The 19671-nt window shown below is 38.1% G+C and overlaps 1 protein-coding gene across 2 annotated transcripts in view; it reads right to left on the bottom strand.

Annotated features, from left to right (window-relative positions):
• The window catches only part of KITLG (KIT ligand), an 81916-nt gene that overhangs the window by 37017 nt on the left and 25228 nt on the right, over nt 1-19671 (bottom strand). For both annotated transcript variants that reach the window (XM_055336567.1, XM_055336566.1), the window contains exon 2: nt 11160-11273. In XM_055336567.1, coding sequence (XP_055192542.1) covers nt 11160-11273 — 114 coding nt within the window. The remainder of the gene's footprint in view (nt 1-11159; nt 11274-19671) is intronic.

Here is a 19671-nt window from a genome sequence, read left to right as displayed (position 1 = left end):
TTACCTAGCTTCTTTTAAAGGCTTTTTAAAAGTGTCTAACACATTTCCATCAGTCATTGTGGCATATATTGAACAAATGCCTGATTTGGAACCAAATCTAAATTCTATACTTTGGTTTCTTTCACCTGTAAGATGGAAATGAAAGTACCCATGTCAAAAAGACAATTTCCAAAATGAGATAACTGAAAGTGCCAAACACATCATAAATAATCTGTATTCTATCTTGAGAGATATACTGGCAACTGACTTTCAAGGTATATATATCCTGGTATATTACAGAGTTCTAGGTTCCCGTATCTCCTTTCCTCCATATAGCACCAGCTCTGTCATACAATCACAATTACGATTTCCAGCTAAATATAGCCAACATCTGATTTGGACTATTGAGTCTTAAGAGAATATATGATGTAAAAAAGTAGTTTTGCACTGTTCCATCTTGCACAAGTCTACCTTATTTATTTTCCCCTTCATCCTTTCTCTGAAAACTTTGCTCTTCTCCATATTTTTTAAAGATTATTTATTTATTTATTAATTATTTATTTATTTAATTTATGATAGTCACGCACAGAGAGAGAGAGAGAGGCAGAGACACAGGCAGAGGGAGAAGCAGGCTCCATGCACCAGGAGCCTGACGTGGGATTCGATCCCGGGTCTCCAGGATCACGCCCTGGGCCAAAGGCAGGTGTTAAATCGCTGAGCCACTCAGGGATCCCTGCTCTTCTCCATATTAAAGCTAGGACCTTGCTCATGTTTTCTGGACTAGGTCACCTCTTACAAATCTATAACACAATCTGTATGTTTCTTCTTGGCCATGCTAATAGCTTCTAGAATCTGAGAACAATTTTGGGGGAAAGAATACAGGCAAAGGCATAAGTAGTCAAAAGGGAGCCAATGTAGTAACCAATCCCTTTGTGCTTACTACCATTTTACCTCCAATGGTACCACCTCACACTCATCTCAGTCTCGGGTCTAATATATTCTGAATATGTTATCAGGCACTATGTTCGTAAGAGTACATGCTGCATAGTCACATTCAATTTTCCAATCTCTGTGACATATTTCTCTATTAACTTGAGGTTCAAATAGGTCAAGCAACTAGACTAAGGTCGCACAGCTACTCATGTAAAGTATAGACTAGAACTCAGATCTCTGACAACACAGCCTCCCTTGTCTCTTTTGTTCTATTAAACATTTCATCTACTCTGTGCACATTTGTCCTGGGTACTAGAACCTCTCAGTAAAATTTCTGACCATGCTTCCATAATTTCTTTTGTCTTTTGGATTTTCATCTCCATCTCTGAAAAGCAAAATGACCCACTCACTTTATGTAAGCCCTGCTGGCAAAGACAGCTGATGCTTTTACATGTATAAAAGCTGAAATTGGACTGAGCAGCAACATTTTATTATGTTATGAGCCAACCATGTAAGTAAAAGTCATTCCAGATGGAGAAGCATGACAAAAAGTGGCAGTTGTTCTGAACACAACTTGTTTGACAATCTAGACCCTCCTTAAGGAGGGAGTCTATCGATCTATCTATATAAAATTGACAGAATTAGTATTCAGAAAACTTAGGACCTGAGCGTATACATAAACCTAATGAGCAGAATAAAATGTAAGGGATATGGCCAATTCCATTTTTTTAGTAATTTACATACAAAACCCCGTTCAAAGAAACCTTACTGAACCACACTGAAATCTCCGTATCTTACAACTTGGTGCGGTGGTGGTGGTATATAATAACAATTTCTGCATTAAACTGATTTACTGATATTTAATTCCTGGTGGGAATAAAATACTAGTTTCGAAAAATGCTTTATAATTTATAACAATTTTTCATATATAGTCTTTGCCATAACCTCATGAGACATATATTTTTAAGCCTGTCTTATAGATGAAGACATGGAGGCTCACAGGGGCTGTTATTTCAAGGTAGTGGGCATCAGGACTTTCTGATGGAGGGAGGATACAAACTTGGCCCTGTGTGCTTGGCTCAGCACTGTCATCTACAGAGTAGTCTCCCTTTATTACTTTCTTGGCTTACGTTGGTTCCTTTCCAATTACATTTGGAAGAGAACTTAGAAGTCAAGTTGTAGATTTTTATGGTTGCTTCATGAATTATTACAGGACTTTCTGAGCACTTAAGAGTGTGTTGAAGAGCACTCAGAAAGCACAGGTAACTGTAATTAAATTCAGCTTCTTTGATGTACATTGATGGTTATAGACAGTTTGGCAGTGTAGAGGGAAGGAGCCTTTGGCCTGGAATTTAGAAGACATTCCTCTGAGTTTCAAGTTTGATGTAGGAGCCATAGTACAGGTTCTGGGGACACACTCTTCTGGTTGGATCCAGGCCTTAACATATGTTAACTCAGATCATGGGCAAGTTATTTAATCTACTTTAGCCTTAATTCGACATGTATAAAATGGGAATCATAACAAAACCTAGCCAGTGAATTTATAAAGACTAATAACTAAGAAACTCATTTAAAACACTTAGTGCTTAAGCATGGTATGTATACGAAGAAGAGTTTATTAATTCCAAGAGAGTGAGATATTCTAGGTAGATGAGGTGACACAGGCAAAAACAAAGAAACAGGAAAGCACAAGTGTGTTTGGGAGACCATGGACAGATAAATCAGGCTCTAGCAGGTAAAGGATAGGAAATACACCAAGAAAGCTACATTAGAGAAGGACTTTAATGTTGGGCTAAGGAGGCCCAATGGGAAGCTGTGAAGTTCAGTAGAACATGTCCTACCACCAAAACCCTACAAACAAGTCATTTCTGCCTCATTTCGGTCTGTTAAACTTCTTGTCTGTAAAATAAAGGGAGTGAACTAGATAATTACCAAAAATTCAGTCTGATCAAACTCTCTCATGGAAGTAGTGGTGCTACACCGACTGTCCAAGCAAGGAGGAGGATCAGGATAGTAAATTCAGGAACATTGGTCTGGAAGGATGGATTGCATCAAGGACAGAATAGAGACCAAGAAAAGTTTAGGAGACCACTGGAAAAGTGCTGAACATGTATTAAATATTTATACAGAGACTAGAAGCTGAGAAATCAGAAATGAGGTTTAGATTCTAGGGAAGTAGCCTGTTGATAGGGTTAGATGGATAAGTAATCAAAACTATAGATTTTGAAAATAAATGCAATTCCAGTAAAATAAGTTCAGGGGAAAAAAAAAAAAGGAATGTAATTGATGGAAAACTCTACTACCAAAAGCCAAATTATCCCAATGAGCTTTTGTCGTTTGGAGTATGAGGATGTCAATATTATTCCAGATTGTAAAATGCATAAAATTGGAAAAACAAGTCACTTTATGATGGGTTCAGTCTACCAGATGGGCCCCATTGAGTGTCTTTAAGATTGACCATACTCAGTGACACTGGGAAAAACAAAAACAAACAAAACATATAAGGGAATGGCATGTGGAAATGCTGAAAACTCTGCCAAGACAAAGCCTTCTTATGCCAAACAGACACTGGCTGCAACCATGTCCTAAAGGTATTTGGACTCTGGAGCAAAAGGACTCAAAGAACAGTTAATGCCCTCCCTACATCACTAATCTAAAATCTTTGGATCTCATGATTCAAGTATCATTGAAGTCTCTAAATCTCATAAAATCAGTGGCTTCTAGGACATCTTTTCTGAGACACTTACTTGTCTCAGTTATTTCTGAGTGCAAGATATGAATCAAAATGCAGTCGTAGTACCTCCTGATTCCTTTGACACTGTACAAAAATGTTGTGCATAAGTGAACATCTCTGGGGAAAGAGTCTCAGCAGTTTCCAGAGTCTCAGCAGACCCAGAGAAGAATAAGAATCACTGCGATGGAGGGGGGCAAAAAAAAAAAAAAATCTATGCTTATATTTAAATATCCCAGCTCATTCATATACAACAGCTTAGTGTAATGCTGGTTTTCAGAAAGAACACAGGAGAAAGCTTTTCATTTTTTTTTTTAATTTTTCCTTTTAAGTCATCCTCTGTTAATACTAACAATCTAACTCATCAGGACAATGGTCTTTAGTTTTCAAAGGTTTTTTTTTTTATCATAACACAATTAGCGATTAACAAAATTAAGATGACAACTTTACAAGACTTTCCTGAGTCTTCTCAGTGAAGAATACCTAAATAAAGTTAGGGGACTCATCTTCCTCCAAAAAAATAATAAAAAGATAAAGATTTTCAAAAGAAAGTTGATAAGAACATCTACAATATGATCACTTCCTATTCATAAAGTGACTACTACCTAGGAAATTCAAGAGGTTACAATGATAATTCTTAAAACTGCAGTTGACATTTCCATCTTAAATTCAGACATCATAAATTATGAACTATGTTCTTGTGTTTCAGACAGGAAGTTATGGGTTCGAACTTCTCTACTCAACTTCCTATTTCCAGATAGGGATGGTCAGGTTACTTATCACTAGGTCTCAGCTTCCTAATCAATAAGCTCGAGGTAAAAATAATTACCTCCTAGGGTTGTAATGATTAGAGGACAGAATCCATATAAAATGCTTTCATGGCACCTGGACACTCACACAGTAACTACTGCTTTAAAAAGGAGCAGGCGACATAGTACGTAAGTGGCTCATCCAAGGAAGAATGATTTTTTTTTTCTTCACAATAAAGACTGCCGTGTGTGGTAATATAGCAGGACATTTAGCTGTCCTTTTACAAGTATTAGTCTTTTACAAGTATTATTTCTGATATATTTCTGTCCTTTTTTTGAATACTGCAAGTCTAAAATTTAGTGTTAAATAGAAAAGGAAATTTCTACCAACCATAAGAGAAGAAATTAAGATGCTGAGTATAGTAAAGTAACAAACTTTAAAAATTATCCAACTGTCAAACCACTGTTCTTCAAAGGTCCAGAGTAGAAAAAAGAAAAAACCAACCCCCCAAAACTGGGTGAGATCTTTTTTGTTTGTTTGTTTAGAGAGAGAGAGAGAACACATGAATAGGCAGTAGAGCAGAGAGAGAGAGAATCTTAAGCAGGCTCTATGCCTAACCTGGAGCCAGTTGACTGGGCTCCCTCTCACAACCCTGAGATCATGACTTGAGCCAAAATCAAGAGTTGAATGCTTAACTGACTGAGCTGCCCAGGTGCCCATAGAATCTCTGCTTTTATTTATTTTTTATTTTTAAAGATGTTATTTTCTTATTTAGAGAATACAAAGTAGGGCAAGGGGCAGAGGGAGAGGGGGAGAGAGAATCTCAAGCAGATTTTGTATCAAGAGCAGAACCAGACATAAGGGTTCCATCTCATGACCCTGAGATCATGACCTGAGCTGAAATCAGGAGCTGGACACTTAACTGACTGAACTACCTAGGTGTCTCTGAAAGCTCTGTTCTTAAAGAGAAGATATGCTTAGAAAAGCTCTGAATTCATCTAGAAATGGGAAGACTCAGAGACTCAAACTTCATTTTAATGCAGTGGTAATTCTATTTGAAGAACATTATACTCAGGATAAAAATCAGAATTATTCAAAACTGTCCAAAGTGAAATTTACCAGAGATATTTTTATAATCTCCCATTATGTTAAACTCTAAAAGTCATGTGTTAAAATAAGTGCCTATCATAAGACCAGGAAAACCATGAATTGCGGAGCTTTCATTCTATTCTGATTTGGAGGCCCTTTATAAGATGGGGCTGGGACAGCAACCTGCCTTACACATTTTGAGGAAGACAAACAATTACTCGATAGATATTTTAAAACAAAACAGGTTTTTAAAAAGCAACAGTCACATTTAATTAAATTCCCCCAAATGAAAGAAAACTATGATCACAAAGGAAGGCAACAGTACAAAGAACAAAAGGGGAAACCAATTTGAATGATTTCAATATTTGGATGCCTCCTTTTATGAATGCAACCACTAAAAGCTGCAGCCTAATTGTCCCATAGATCCAAGTTTTTAAAGTTTGTTTCATCCTCTTCCCAGATACTTGACCCTTTCTTTAGGTAGTCTGAGTTTGCCATTTAAAACAAGTCCTGCAACATTTTTCAGAAACCAAGCAAAATGTTCTGTAAATAGATGAACTGTTATGCTGGGCAAACATGCCAGAAGGATTTCATATGAAAACCATGGGGATTTTAGGGGCAACACATAGTGTCCAAGAAGAAATTAAAAACACAAAAAAATGACAGTAAGGTCATAAATCATGTGCTTCTGTGACATGAGAATCACCCCAAGCAAATAGGCTTCAGGTTTGTGGGCACAGTACCAGTTGCCACCTAATGCAGAGACAGAACTGGTAGAGACTGCAATGAAATGATTTCAAAAAGATTACTGGGGGAGCACAAGGTAAAAAGGTACTGTCAACCTACTTTGTTTCTCTCAAATAGAACGTGCCAAGGTTATGCCTGCAGAGCAAATCCCTCTTGTTCTGTACAACCTCCTGAGTTGGGGTATAACTGAATTACTCTAAAAGGTGCAACCTAACAAAGTATCATTGTGGAATTAAAGAATTTCAGAGCTGAAAAGGGCCTCCCAAGTTATGGGATTCAGTAGTTCTCTTTTTGGGGGGTATCACCAGCTTCTCTGGGAAGATGAAAACTTAGAAATTCATATAAGGTACAAGTAGGCACAATTTGGAGTTTCATTTGCAAGCGCTCAAAGTCTATGAATCCTAGATTAAGAACTACTGATCGTGTGTGTCCCTGTTCCTCATTTTAAATTCCAGAAAGTAAATCCCTGAACCTTTCTGGGATTCATTTGTCCAAGTTCACACAGCAAGGTAAAAGGAGAGCTGATGTTCAAGTAACTCAGTACTCCTGACTTCAAGATGCTCTGCTCCACTGCACCTTAGAGAGACGCTGTGATTATCTGTATCCACAGAACTATGAAGTCACTCACGTTGTTGTCTGAATTAGCAAATTAAATGAATTTTAGGCTAAGGACGAGAACAGTTGTTCCCCCCCCCCAAAAAAAAATGGAAAAAACTCAACATTAGAAGTATGATGGCCTAACCAGTCCTGGCACTTCTATGTGAATCCCTATCACCTAGGATGTTTGTGGGAAGCATTAAGGTTCCTACACCCCATCTTCACAAGCTGAGACTCAGTATTTCTGCAGTAGAGCCCTGACAGCTGTACTTTTAGTAAGTATCCTAAAACACTGTAATTGAATGATTCTCAAATTATATCCTACAAATGCTAGTTTACAACAGTGACTTCCAATATTTTTTTCAGAAGCTCGATTCTTTTTTTCAAATCAAGTCTTATTTGGAAATCCAGAGACAAATGAAGGCAGAGTGGCTGCATGGGCTCTGGGAGCCAGTTTGAAAACCACAGTTGTAGAAGACACAGTGCTGGTAATGGGACCAGGAGCTGGTCTTCACCATTCCTGAGTCTCAGTTTCCTCATTTATAAAATGGTTTGTCCAGACTATCTCTAGATTTCCTTTTATCTCCAGTATCTTCTGATCCCATAACACCACCACCACCACTACTACTAGCTAATATTTAGCAGGCACTTGCTGTGTTCCTAACACTGTTCTTATAAGGATTCAATCCTTATAATCACTCTATGAAGTACTATTAATTTTAATACTGATAAGGAAACTGAGATCCAAAGAAGTTATAGGACAATAACTGTGATAGGAAATTTATATATGCATTCTCTTATTTAATTTATAAGACAAAATTGGGAAGTAGAAATGGAGATTTAGAAAGGTAATTACTTAATGTCAAAAACCTGGGATTTAAATTCAGGTCTACCAAATCCCAAAATCCATTCCTTAACCAACATATTGGCACAGGTTGCTGCTATGTTGTAACAGGAAATCTTTTAAATGGCGTCCATGTATGTGTTGTCATTGTGGTATTAATGATATACATTCATATTTTTATGGAGATGATTTATCTCCCAAACTAGATTATGAACATTTTGAGGTCAGGGATTATTCTTCTATTTCCTACTCTCTGAAATATGGGTTGTGAATTATATAAGTCTTTATTCAATTAGGAGTTATCTGAGTCCTATTTTATTTTCTCACAACCCTGAGATCATGACCTGAGCCCATGACCAAGATTTGGATGCTTAACCAACTGAGCCACCCAGGCACCGAGTCCCATCTTTTATTAACTTGATTTTTTTTTTCAATAATCCAAACTAAAGATACTAATTTCACTAGATCAACTCTTGAAATTAAAAAATTTCCCTGAGTCAGTTGCTGGAAGGGAGAAACAAAACAAAACAACAAAACCACCCTCTTTCTTTCAGCCTAATGATTTCACATTTGCCCTTGGGGTGAGGAATTATCTTTTAGTGTCAATATTATTAAGTATCTCTTTTCTAAGCTCTTCTTTCTCAGTAATGCTTCTTGGCATTTTTCACTATATCAGCTGATAGGTAACAGACTGAAAATAAGCAGGTGGTTTAAAGACAAGGATGGAAAATATTGGAAGGTGTCTATAATACCTACTTATGCCTCTTGAAAATACTGGTTTGACATGCCACAGGAAGTAGTGTCAAGTAGTATTTGTTAAACACTTAGCAAGTAATAATGCATTTAAGTCATTTTTCTTAAATACTGTATTAATTTTTGGATATTCTTGGCCTGTGGTCAAATACACCATCATCTTTGAACTATGATTCACTGCCAATATACTTGACATTTGTTCCTTAGGACTACTGCAGAATCTCCACTGTTCATCCTCAGCTCCACAGTTATACCAGCAGCCCCATGAGAGCTGCAATTTCCCAGTTGTGACCTACTTTAAGCATATTTTTGAGATTCATGTTAATCTAACATCTATATAAATTTATGTAACATAGATAAAGCTAGTCAAAATAAGAATTGGGACTAAATTAGGATCAAGAAAAAAAAAAAGGATCAAGACACTTTGGTCTCCAAATTTTGACTGAACAGACTGTCTAGAGCAGTAGTTCTTACATCTCCTTTCAGAAATTTCTTTAAAATGTAGATGCCCAGGGATCCCTGGGTGGCGCAGCGGTTTAGCGCCTGCCTTTGGCCCAGGGCGCGATCCTGGAGACCCAGGATCGAATCCCACATCGGGCTCCCGGTGCATGGAGCCTGCTTCTCCCTCTGCCTGTGTCTCTGCTCTCCTCTCTCCCTCTCACTGTGTGCCTATCATAAATAAATAAAAATTTTAAAAAAAAAAATGTAGATGCCCAGAACCCTTCCTCAGGCCTATTGTTATATCAGTTTCTTAGTGTATAGCCCAGACACCTGTTAGTTGAATAAGCACCACAGGTGATCATGATGCTTACCACAGTGAGGCACATCAGGTCTCCAATCACTGAACAAAGGAGTCGTTCAAAGCATTTAAGGAGTGCTTTCTACCAATATAAAATTAGAATATAAGCACAGATTTTTTTTTTTTAGTATAGTTTCTTGGGTCATAAATTAATAAGCAACTTGAAGAGGTCCATGCTCTATGGTCTTTTAAAAAAAAACAAAAACAAAAAACAAAACAGGGGCCACTGGGTGGCTCAGTTGGTTGAGCATTCAACTCTGTTCCAGCTCAGGTCATGATCTCAGAGTTGTGAGATCAAGCCCTGCATCGGGCTCTGTGCTTAGTGTGGAGTCTGCTTGAGGTTCTCTGGCTTTCCCTCTGTCCCTCCCCATGCTTGTGCTGGCTCTCTCTCACTCTAAATAAAATCTTTAAAAACCAAATGAAAACTTCCTTTACCTTATCCCTAATACCTAGTTGGGCATATAGTAGTATGTAGTAGGCAAACGCTACATTGTTCTAATTATCAGCCCCTCAAATAAAACACTGATAACTTTTTTTTTTTTAACATTGATATATCTTCAGGTACTGCATCAGAGAATATTTTTTAAATGTGGACCCTCTGGGCATCATTCTAAGGAATCCGTGTGTGTGTGTGTGTGTGTGTGTGTGTGTGTGTGTTACTAACTACATTGAGGCTGGGGCACCTGGGTGGTTCAGCGGTTAAGCATCTGCCTTCAGCCCAGGGTGTGATCCTGGAGACCCAGGATCGAGTCCCGCATTGGGCTCCCTGCATGGAGTCTGCTTCTCCCTCTGCCTGTGTCTCTGCCTCTCTCTCTCTCTCCCTCTCTCTGTGTGTTTCTCATGAATAAATAAATAAAATCTTAAAAAAAAAAAAAACTATATTGAGGCTAAGCCAGAAAGACTCTGACCATAGCATTAAACTTCTGTTTTGAAGTTTGGCTGTAAACTCCAAATAAAACATAAACTGGAAAACGTATATCAAGAGTAGGGAAGACGAGTATCTCGACAAATGTAATTGAAGTATCTCAACAAATATCATTTTCTTTCTTTTCTCCATATCCCAACCCTTATTTCTTCCCTACTCTCGTATCATCTCTGTTCTCTAGAGAATCTGCAAATAATGGAATGCCACTTGGCTACTTTGAACCAGGAGCTTACAAAAATGCTTCTCAAAAAAAAACAAAACAAAACAAAACAAAAATGCTTCTCAAAGTTTGCTCATCCTGAAATCACACATCATAACTCAAATGGGCATGTAAAATCTCCCCTAGACCAGAAGAGCTAGGAAGAATGCATATTAGATGCTGTATTATCTCCCTCTCCGTGTTATGCATTTTAAGGGAATCATGACATGAAGCTAGCTGTGACCAAGGGGCACTGTGGGGCAAAATGGCTTTGGCTGAGGCAAGAGTTCCAATGTGACACATGCGGGAGATGAGTCTGTTTAACATTTGGGTAACACATCATCACTCCTCCAGCTATGTTCATACACACCCAAATGTGACGGGGTCTTCATGCTACTGGAAAAGGGAGAATGGCCACCTCAGATCTTTTTTGTTAGGCTTGTTAGAGAAGAGCAGGAAGACATAGGGAGGGGAAATAAGACACACTGAGAAACCCAATAAAGAGATAATGGGGAACAAGCTAGTGCTGCCACATCAGCACACAGAGAACTCTCCAGTGTCCTTCACTGTCTGTAAAGGAGATGAAAAAAATGAGCAAAGAAACAAAGTCACTGCAGGATATACCAGTTTTACAGATTCTCCATAATCTTAAATGTCTCCCTACCTGCTCTCTCTAAACCCTTTAGAGTAACTCATTGATTTCTTTCCTTGTCTTAGAAAAATACTAACTTGTAACAAGAAAAAAAAAATGAAACCTTTTTCAAAATCCACAAGAAAAAAAAAATCACAGCCTTGAAGGCATTCCTTACTTACCAATTTTGTAACGTCCTTCACATCATCAGTCACACGTTTCCCGCAGATCCCTTTAGTTTTGACCAGAGGATTAAATAGGAGCAGCTGAAGATAAATGCAAGTGATAATCCAAGTCTAAATGAAAACAGAAAAATTGCTGGTGATGATGGGTTAAAATCCATGAACACTTTAGTCCATCTTAAACCTTAACGTGGAAAGACAATCTACATTAAAAAAAAAAATGCTACTGGCTTAAATACAATTAAATGCTGAATAACTGAAGTATGCTTACCAAGTTTTTTTTTAAATTGTCAATTAAAATGTGGTTTGGATTTTTCATTTCTATGACATTATTAACTTTTGTCAAAAGCTTTCTAAAACCAATTTCCTAATGGTAATTTAGGATTGAACGTGCAGCAACATCTACCACTTACGGTGTTTTCTAAAAACTAGGAATGTATAAAATTCCTACCTTAAGGCACCAAATAAAAGTTTCTATACTTTAAGTGTAGACTGTTTGGCAAGTAGCAGCAGACCTGAGCAGTGCTTTAAATCCAATAGTGTATGACAGTACACCGAAGTGAGGCAGAGAGATGTATTTTTAGATCTAGGCAGAATTTAACCTCATTTATGAGACATCAAAAGAATCATTGTTTTTAAACATAGCTTTTTAACCATTTACTACGGAAAAACATTTTCTTAGTGAATAGAAAGACATTCTTGTAATCACACACACACACACACACACACACACACACATATATACACACGTGGTTACACATACCTCTCCTTGAAAATAACACAGCCGTGTTTTATAGTTACTTTATGTAGGACTTATTTTTTTTATACTATATTTTAAGAAATTTGGCACCCGATTCTCTTTTTTTTTGTTTAAGTATCTTTATAGCCTGTAACATGGCACCTTGCTATTAAAAGTTCTCGGTATTTGCTGGATGAATCCATGATGAAGGTCTAATGCTTCAAATTCAAATCCATTTTATTGAGCAGATATTATGAGACAGGGACTGTGCCAGCCACTAGAGAAATAAAGGTGATGAAGGTGCCCTTGCAACTCAGAGGCAGGTACATAAATAACATGCACGCTCTGTGACAAATGCTTTGGGAACACAAAGGAAGAAACAATTAACCAATTAACCATAAGAAGGAGAACCCTTGGCAGGAAGATGATGCCAAGAAAAGCCAGAGAGAAAATGTGACTCTGGATGGCTTTTGGAGGACAAGGAAGATTTTTTAAGAGTTGACAAGGAAGGGATGAGTATTCCAGGAAAAATAAACAGCATGAGCAAAGGCATGGAGATGTGAAGATAATTTTAAAACGCAAGAGTTCATGAGTTAACATTCGTCTATGGCATCTTAAAATGACACAACATCCATCTGCACATGGCTAGAAATCTTTCCTATTTATGTAGCTGCCATGTATTTAAAAAAAAAACTGGGATTATTTTCCACTAATACCTGCATGCTACCTAGATATTACACTGGAGCAAATGAGGATTATCATTTACTGAAATTTCTGAGATTACAAGCCTACCTACATAGATAATAATAGCTTATAAACAAAATTTAAACCTTTTTATTGTTTGATGAATGTGATCTAATTTTAGCAATAATCCCGTTTAAGTTTGATTAAGGCTCCTTTGAGTCCTGTGGGGCCACACTCTTCATAGCACGGTCTCCTCTGGACCAAAATGAAGACTGAATTGTGCAAAGTCTTTCTGAGAAGCAACCAGGATGTTCTGCATAGGTGGATAAATAAATTGTGGTATACTGGACCATGGACTATTATTCAGCACTAAAAAGAAATGAGCTATCAAGCTATGAAAAGCCCTGGAGGAAACTTCAATGAAAGAAGCCAATCCAAAAGGCTACGTACTCTATGTACAATCCCAACTATTATGACATTCTGCATAAGGCAAAACTACGGAAACAGTAAGATCAGCGGTTACCAGAGGTTGTAGGGTGAGGGATGAATAAGTGGATTATGAGATTTTTTTCTTAAGATTTTATTTATTTATTCATGAGAGAAAGAGAGAGAGAGGCAGAGACACAGGCAGAGGGAGAAGCAGGCCCCTGTGAGGAGCCCGATGCGGGACTTGATCCCAGGACCCCGGGATCACATTCTGAGATAAAGGCAGACACTCAACCACTGAGCTACCCAGGCATGCCAACAAAAGATTTTAAGGGCCGTGAAAATACTCTAATACTCTAATCGTAGATACATGTCATTATACATTTGTCCAAACTCACAGAATGTACAGCATTTATGCATTTGTCTAAACTCACAGAATGTACAAGTCCTAGAGTAAACAATGGACTTTGGATGATTAAGATGTGTCACTGTAGGCTAATCAATTCTAACAAATATACATAACTCAGTACACATGTAGGGGCAGGAAGCATAGGAGGAATCTGAACTTTCTTCTCAATTTTGTTGTGAACATACAACTGTTAAAAAAAGTCTTTAAAAAAAAATCACTTTGATTGCTGTGCTGAGAACAAACTTTAGGGTAGCAATAGGTAGAAACAGGGGCTCTTGTTATAATCTGAGCAAGAAAGGGTTATAGCAATGCACTCACTGACCATGGGTGGTTAGATTCTGGAAGTCTCCTGCAGGCTCAGCCAATAAGATTTCCTGACAGCTGGAGTGTGATTTGAAAGAGTCAAAGGTTACTCCAAGAATTTGGGCTTGAGCAAATGGAAGGATGGTGTTGCCATCAACTGATATGGGGAAGGCTGAGGGTAGAGAAGGCCTGGAGGGGGAGATCAGGACTCAAATTTGGAGTGTGCTAAGTTTGAAATGTCTCTGAGGTATTTTAGTGATGATACTAGGTCAGGATATTTGAATCTGGATTTAGAAGGGAAGTTTGGGCTGGATATATAAATGATAGCCCTTGATGTATAAATGGAATTTTAAGCAAAAGAGTAGATGGACCTATCAAGAGAGTGAATACAGACAGAAAAAAGAACAAAGAATTGAATCCTACGGTGCTCTAACTCTAAGAGGTCTGGCGGAAGATTCAGAACTCACAAAAGAGCTCGGGAGCTTGAGAGAGAAGCCAAAGGAGTTGGAGGAAGCCAAGCTTAAAAAAAGAAAAATTACCTGGAGGAGGAGGTCAAACATTGTCAAATACTCCTAATGGGTCACGTAAGAGGAGAACTGACCACTGTATTGCGAAGAACACAGGTCACTGGTGACACTAGCAAGGACATTTTTACTGAAGCAGTTATGGGAAAAAGCCAGTCTGGAGTGGGTTTAAGAGAACCTGAGAGAGTAATTGGAAACAGTGAATGGAGACAGCTCTTTTAAAGAGCTGTCCTTCAAAGGGGAGCAAATAAACTAAATAAAAACAAAGTGGGGTAGCAGGTGGCAAGGCCTTGGGGGGAGGGAAGAGTTTTCTCTGTAAGATGGGCAGAAACACCAGGCTGTCCGTATTGATTATGCAGCAGGAGGGGGCACGGGTGATGTGGGGCAGAAGAGGGGCAGCCTCTTGAGCAATGTCCTTGAAAAGGCAGGAAGCCGTGAGATCCAGCTCTCAATCACAGGGCCTGGCTCTAAATAAGAGTATGTATGGTTCAGCAGTACTATCAGACAGCTTGTCCAAAAATGCTGAGTGCAGATGCTGGTGGTCTTTCTTCTTTCTTTCTTTCTTTCTTTTCTTTCTTTTTCTTTCTTTCTTTCTTTTTTAATTTTATTTATTTACTCATGAGAGACACATACACAGAGGCAGAGACACAGGCAGAGGGAGAAGCAGGCTCCATGCAGGGAGCCCAATGTGGGACTCGATCCTGGGACTCCAGGATCATACCCTGAGTCGAAGGCAGGCGCTAAACCACTGAGCCACCCGGGGATCCCCGGTTTTTCAACACAGTGAGCAGCAGCTATTTACTGAGCATGTATTATGTACCAAACATTGTCTGTATCTTATCACAAACAAACTTTAAATTTCATATATCCGAATTTTAAAGATGAAGAAATTGAGCTACAGAGAGATCTGGTGACTTCTAAGTGCTAAAAACCAGATAGGTCCTGTCCTAAATATGTCCTAAGCCCTGTTCTCTTCACAACCCCATACTATCACAGCGTTCTCACAAAGCCATCAGATTACTGAAGAGGGCTCCAAATGGCGTATCTCTAAAACTTTAATGATTTTTCAAGTATCAAGCATCTGGAGACAAGTATGTTCCATAATCCATGCCACAGCGGAATATTCTACATTTTTCAGATTACCATAATTTTATATATATGTTCTATCACAGTTTTAAAAAATATTCTAATACAGAATTCTAAAAGAACTGCTAAATAATCTCACCAGCGTACCCTCAATATATTTTTTCTGTGCATCAGCTATATACAAATACCTGTAAAGATGGAATTTTGCTCATTTTATAAGAATCTATTTGGTTAGGGCTAAAATTAAATCCGTTAATATATTCACACATCTGACAAACTTCTATTTCTGGAAGCACTTTATTTATTTATTTTTAAAGATTTTATTTATTTATTCATAGAGACACAGACAGAGAGAAAGGCAGAGACACAAGCAGAGGGAGAAGCAGGCTCCATGCAGGGAGCCGGGTGTGGAACTCCATCCCTGGTCTCCAGGATCACACCCCAGGCTGCAGATGGTGCTAAACCGCTGTGCCACAGGGGCTGCCCAAGTACTTTGTTTTAAAGCTGTTAAATAAACTTGTAATTTAATTTTGTATATACTTAACTAGTAGTATGGAATATTCACCTTTCGTAAAATTCAACAATTCACTCTGGCATAACTAAACACTAGAACAGAGGAGCAGTCATGGGATAATGTCCTTCATCAGTATTCTTGTAAGGGGGCTGAAATGCAGAGCTTACTTCTTTCTTTATATGGAGAAGTAATTTTCCAGTACTATTCTATGTAGATTATAGACATTTTTCTAATATATAGTGCAAACATTTCCTTTATTTCTTAACAGTGGGTAGAAGTATTAAACCTTATTTTTTTTGATTCAGGTTTATCAAATAAAAGACTAAGTGAAATAAGCCAGACATAAATATTGTATGATTTCACATGAGGAATCTTAAAAAAATTAAAAAGAAAAGTCAAATTCATGGTAACAGAGTAGAATAGAGTGGTGGTTATTAGAGGCTGGGGAAGATCTAGTTCAAAGGGTACAAACTTTCAGTTATAAGATGAAGAAGTTCTTCAGGCTTTATGTACAACACAGCGATTATAGTTAATAAGATTATATTATATACTTGAAATCTGTTGAGATCTCAAGTGTTCTCACACACAGAAAAAGGGTAACTGTGAGGTGATAGTTAGATTGCAGTCATTTCGTGATGCAATTTCAAATATCTCATTATATACCTTAAATATATATGATTTTTATTTATCAGTCAAACCTCAATAACGGTGAGGGAAAGACAGCATTTTGAGCATGTAATTGTAACTGTCTTCTTTTAAGTGGCTCCAAATTGCTGTACTTGTTTGAAAGTCTGTTTTTAAGATTTTATTTTAGTTTTTGTCATTTGGTTTCTCAGTTTACCTGTTTATCCTGGACTGTCAGGTCATTACTTGCAACATATTTTCCTGTCAGGATGCCTATTTCTAGCATCCTGTAGTCTCAATGGCAACACACAACACATGGCCCACAGCAGGTGCCTATGGTAGGCAGAGTAAGGGTGAAAAGAGAGCCACACCCTAATTCTTGGAACTTGTGCATTTTTTTCCTTGTATGGAAGAATAGACTTTACAGATGTGACTTATCTAAGGACCCCAAGGTTGAGAGACTGCCCTGGGTTCTCTGGGTCCAACAGAATCCTACAAAGAGAACCTTTTCCAGCTCTGGCTAGAGAAATGCAATAAAGGAAGAAGGGTAAGATGTGACATGAAAAGGACTTTACTTGCCATTCCTGGAAAGGGGGCAGGAGTCAAGGAATGCTAGTGGCTTCTAGAGGCTGAAAAAGGCAAAGATCAAAGTCTACCTTAGAGCCTTCAGGAAGGAACACAGTCCCAAGGACACCTTGATTTTATCTCAGTAAGCCTACCAACTTTGGATTCCTGAATCCCCAAAAGTCGTGACATAATAAATTTGTATTATTTTAAGTCACTAAGTCTGTGGTAATTTGTTACAACAACAATAGAAAAATCAGAGCTCAAGAAACTTTTGAATGAATTAATGCATGAATGGCATAGTGATGTGATGTCTAAGCTTTCCTGGTAAGGAAAAGAAACTGCCCCTGTCAGTATTCTGGGCCCCCAACCCCTGCTTTAAGCAAAGCAGCTCAGCTTTTTTTCTGTTTTATTTGTTCATGCTTCTGGGTACGATTTTATTTGAACAAAGGTTTCCAAGGGCAAGAAAGAAAGAAAGAAAAGAAAGAAAAGAAAGAAAGAAAGAAAGAAAGAAAAGAAAGAAAGAAAGAAAGAAAGAAAGAAAGAAAGAAGAAACACATGCTTTTGAAAACTGGCAGTGTGATGGCAGAGAGTAGAACACGGATCCAGGAAACCTCTGAGCCCCTTACCGTGTGACCTCAAACAAGCCTATTAATCCTTCTAAGTATCTGCTTATCAGTGTAGAAGATGAGAATTAAGAATAATTTTTGCCTTACCCATTTCATAGAGCAATGGTGAGAATCAAATGAAAACCTTTCAAACTACAGGTGCTGTGCAATTATTTGCTGTGCGGTTCATAGGTTTTGGATCATCTAGGAGACCAGGGAAACAAGGACTTCAAACTGAATAAAATAGAGAGAAGGACTTTATAGAGTCAATCTTCCATGAACAAAGGAGTATGACCTTTAGTGCATGGATATTCTAATACCGATTTTAGGTTCAGAAACCGTTTTTCAATTTATTTCTTAGTTCTCAACTGTATTTAGAGTAGCTTCAGATAACAACTGATTTCCAATTAAGTGAATAATTTCCATATATCACTGAAATATTTATCTCTCCCCCCCCCCTTCCTTCTACCCTGATTTCTGGAAACTCCAACAAGGGTAATACGGGTACCTAAATGTGGGGGGGGGGTGCACACACACACCCCCTATCAGAGATAGAATGCTGAAGCAAAATGTCCCTGTGTTTGTGACTTCTGCTCTAGAATGTATCTTTTCTGTTTGGGCAATCATCTTCACTGTCTCTTTCTGTAACATTGTCTGCTTCTGCTTATGACATTTTTCTTTGGCTACTTTGTTTTAGCATCGTACAACTTTTCTCTCTAGGTCACGCTCATTGTGTGATAACCTCTCATTTCATGATAACCTTTCATTGCACAGACACGCTGAACTAATCTCGTTGTCGGCAGTTCTAGATTTTTTATTTAGAGGCATGCGTCAAAAGTGTCCCCCACATACTCCCCAAATCACACAAAATTCTAATAACCCTTTCACTGCTACAAGTTGCCTTTACCTTATGTGATGAAAAGGAAAAAAGAAATCTGTATGTGCTTTTAGAACTAAGCCATACAACAGAAATATAGTTTTGATAGAGCAAAGAATAGTGACTAACATTCATACCCCATTGTGAGTGACAGATATAGCAGGTCTTTTTCTGGGAGGTTTAAACAGTGGCAGATAGTACTGAGAAGATTCTTGGAAGAAGAGGGGGAAAGTTACAGGAAGATGAGGCTGGAGACCCTGAAAGGCCAAGGTCTTAGCGGTGTCTCACTTTTGTTGAGAGCCAGGCTCAGCAGATATCACTGGGCTATTTATGCAATCATCAATTATTTCTGAACATAAGAACCTTCCTTATAATAAAACGCCACATGCCAGGAAAAGAAGCTGCAAAAGTCCCCCTAAAGCAAACGATTTACTTGATCTGAACATGTGTTATAACACAGAAGTTGCTTTGCAGACTTCTTTCCTTTAGTAGAAACCGACATGCATGCAGCCCAAGAACATCAGGGGAACAGATGTTGTTTGAAAAAAATCAGATGATTTCAAGCTTCTAAACTTGAAGGAAAAACAACAACAAAAACCCCCAAACTTCCCTATGAACTTTAGAAGTGATTTTAAAATAAGCGTTGCCAGGGCCCACATTACACACTTCCCAAAATCGCAAAGGTAGTAGAGTCTGGGTAGCTCATTCTCTTTATGCAAGACCTACAAAATGGTATTAGGTCTGCCCTGAACAAAACAGCAGCTGCTGCCAAAAACAACATTCATCTTCTCTTTAATCTTGAATGCCAGCTAGCGAAGCAGGCAGTTCCCTTGTAGCCTAAATGTGCTTTGGAAGCAGGCCAACTGGCTTAGCTACCCAGAGCCAGGAAAGCAAGTTACCAAGATACAGGTATAGTAATTAGTCCTGAGTTCAGTCTTTTGAGGTCACATGAACAATATCCTTCAAAAATAATCTTAATGTAAACCAACAACAGATTCTGGTTCAGTGAATAACCATTTAATTCTGGGTGACTTCTTCCTTCAGATTAATTTAAAAAAATATACCGTTAGACATTATATACAGGAAAATACCTAATTATCCTATACAGACTCAAGTTCTTCACTAGTGATTGTCCAGTAAGCTCAAAGGGGCAA

The sequence above is a fragment of the Nyctereutes procyonoides genome, unplaced genomic scaffold (assembly GCF_905146905.1).
Source record: "Nyctereutes procyonoides isolate TBG_1078 unplaced genomic scaffold, NYPRO_anot_genome, whole genome shotgun sequence".
NCBI classification, from domain to species: Eukaryota; Metazoa; Chordata; class Mammalia; order Carnivora; family Canidae; genus Nyctereutes; species Nyctereutes procyonoides.
This window is presented reverse-complemented; position numbering and strand designations above follow the sequence as displayed.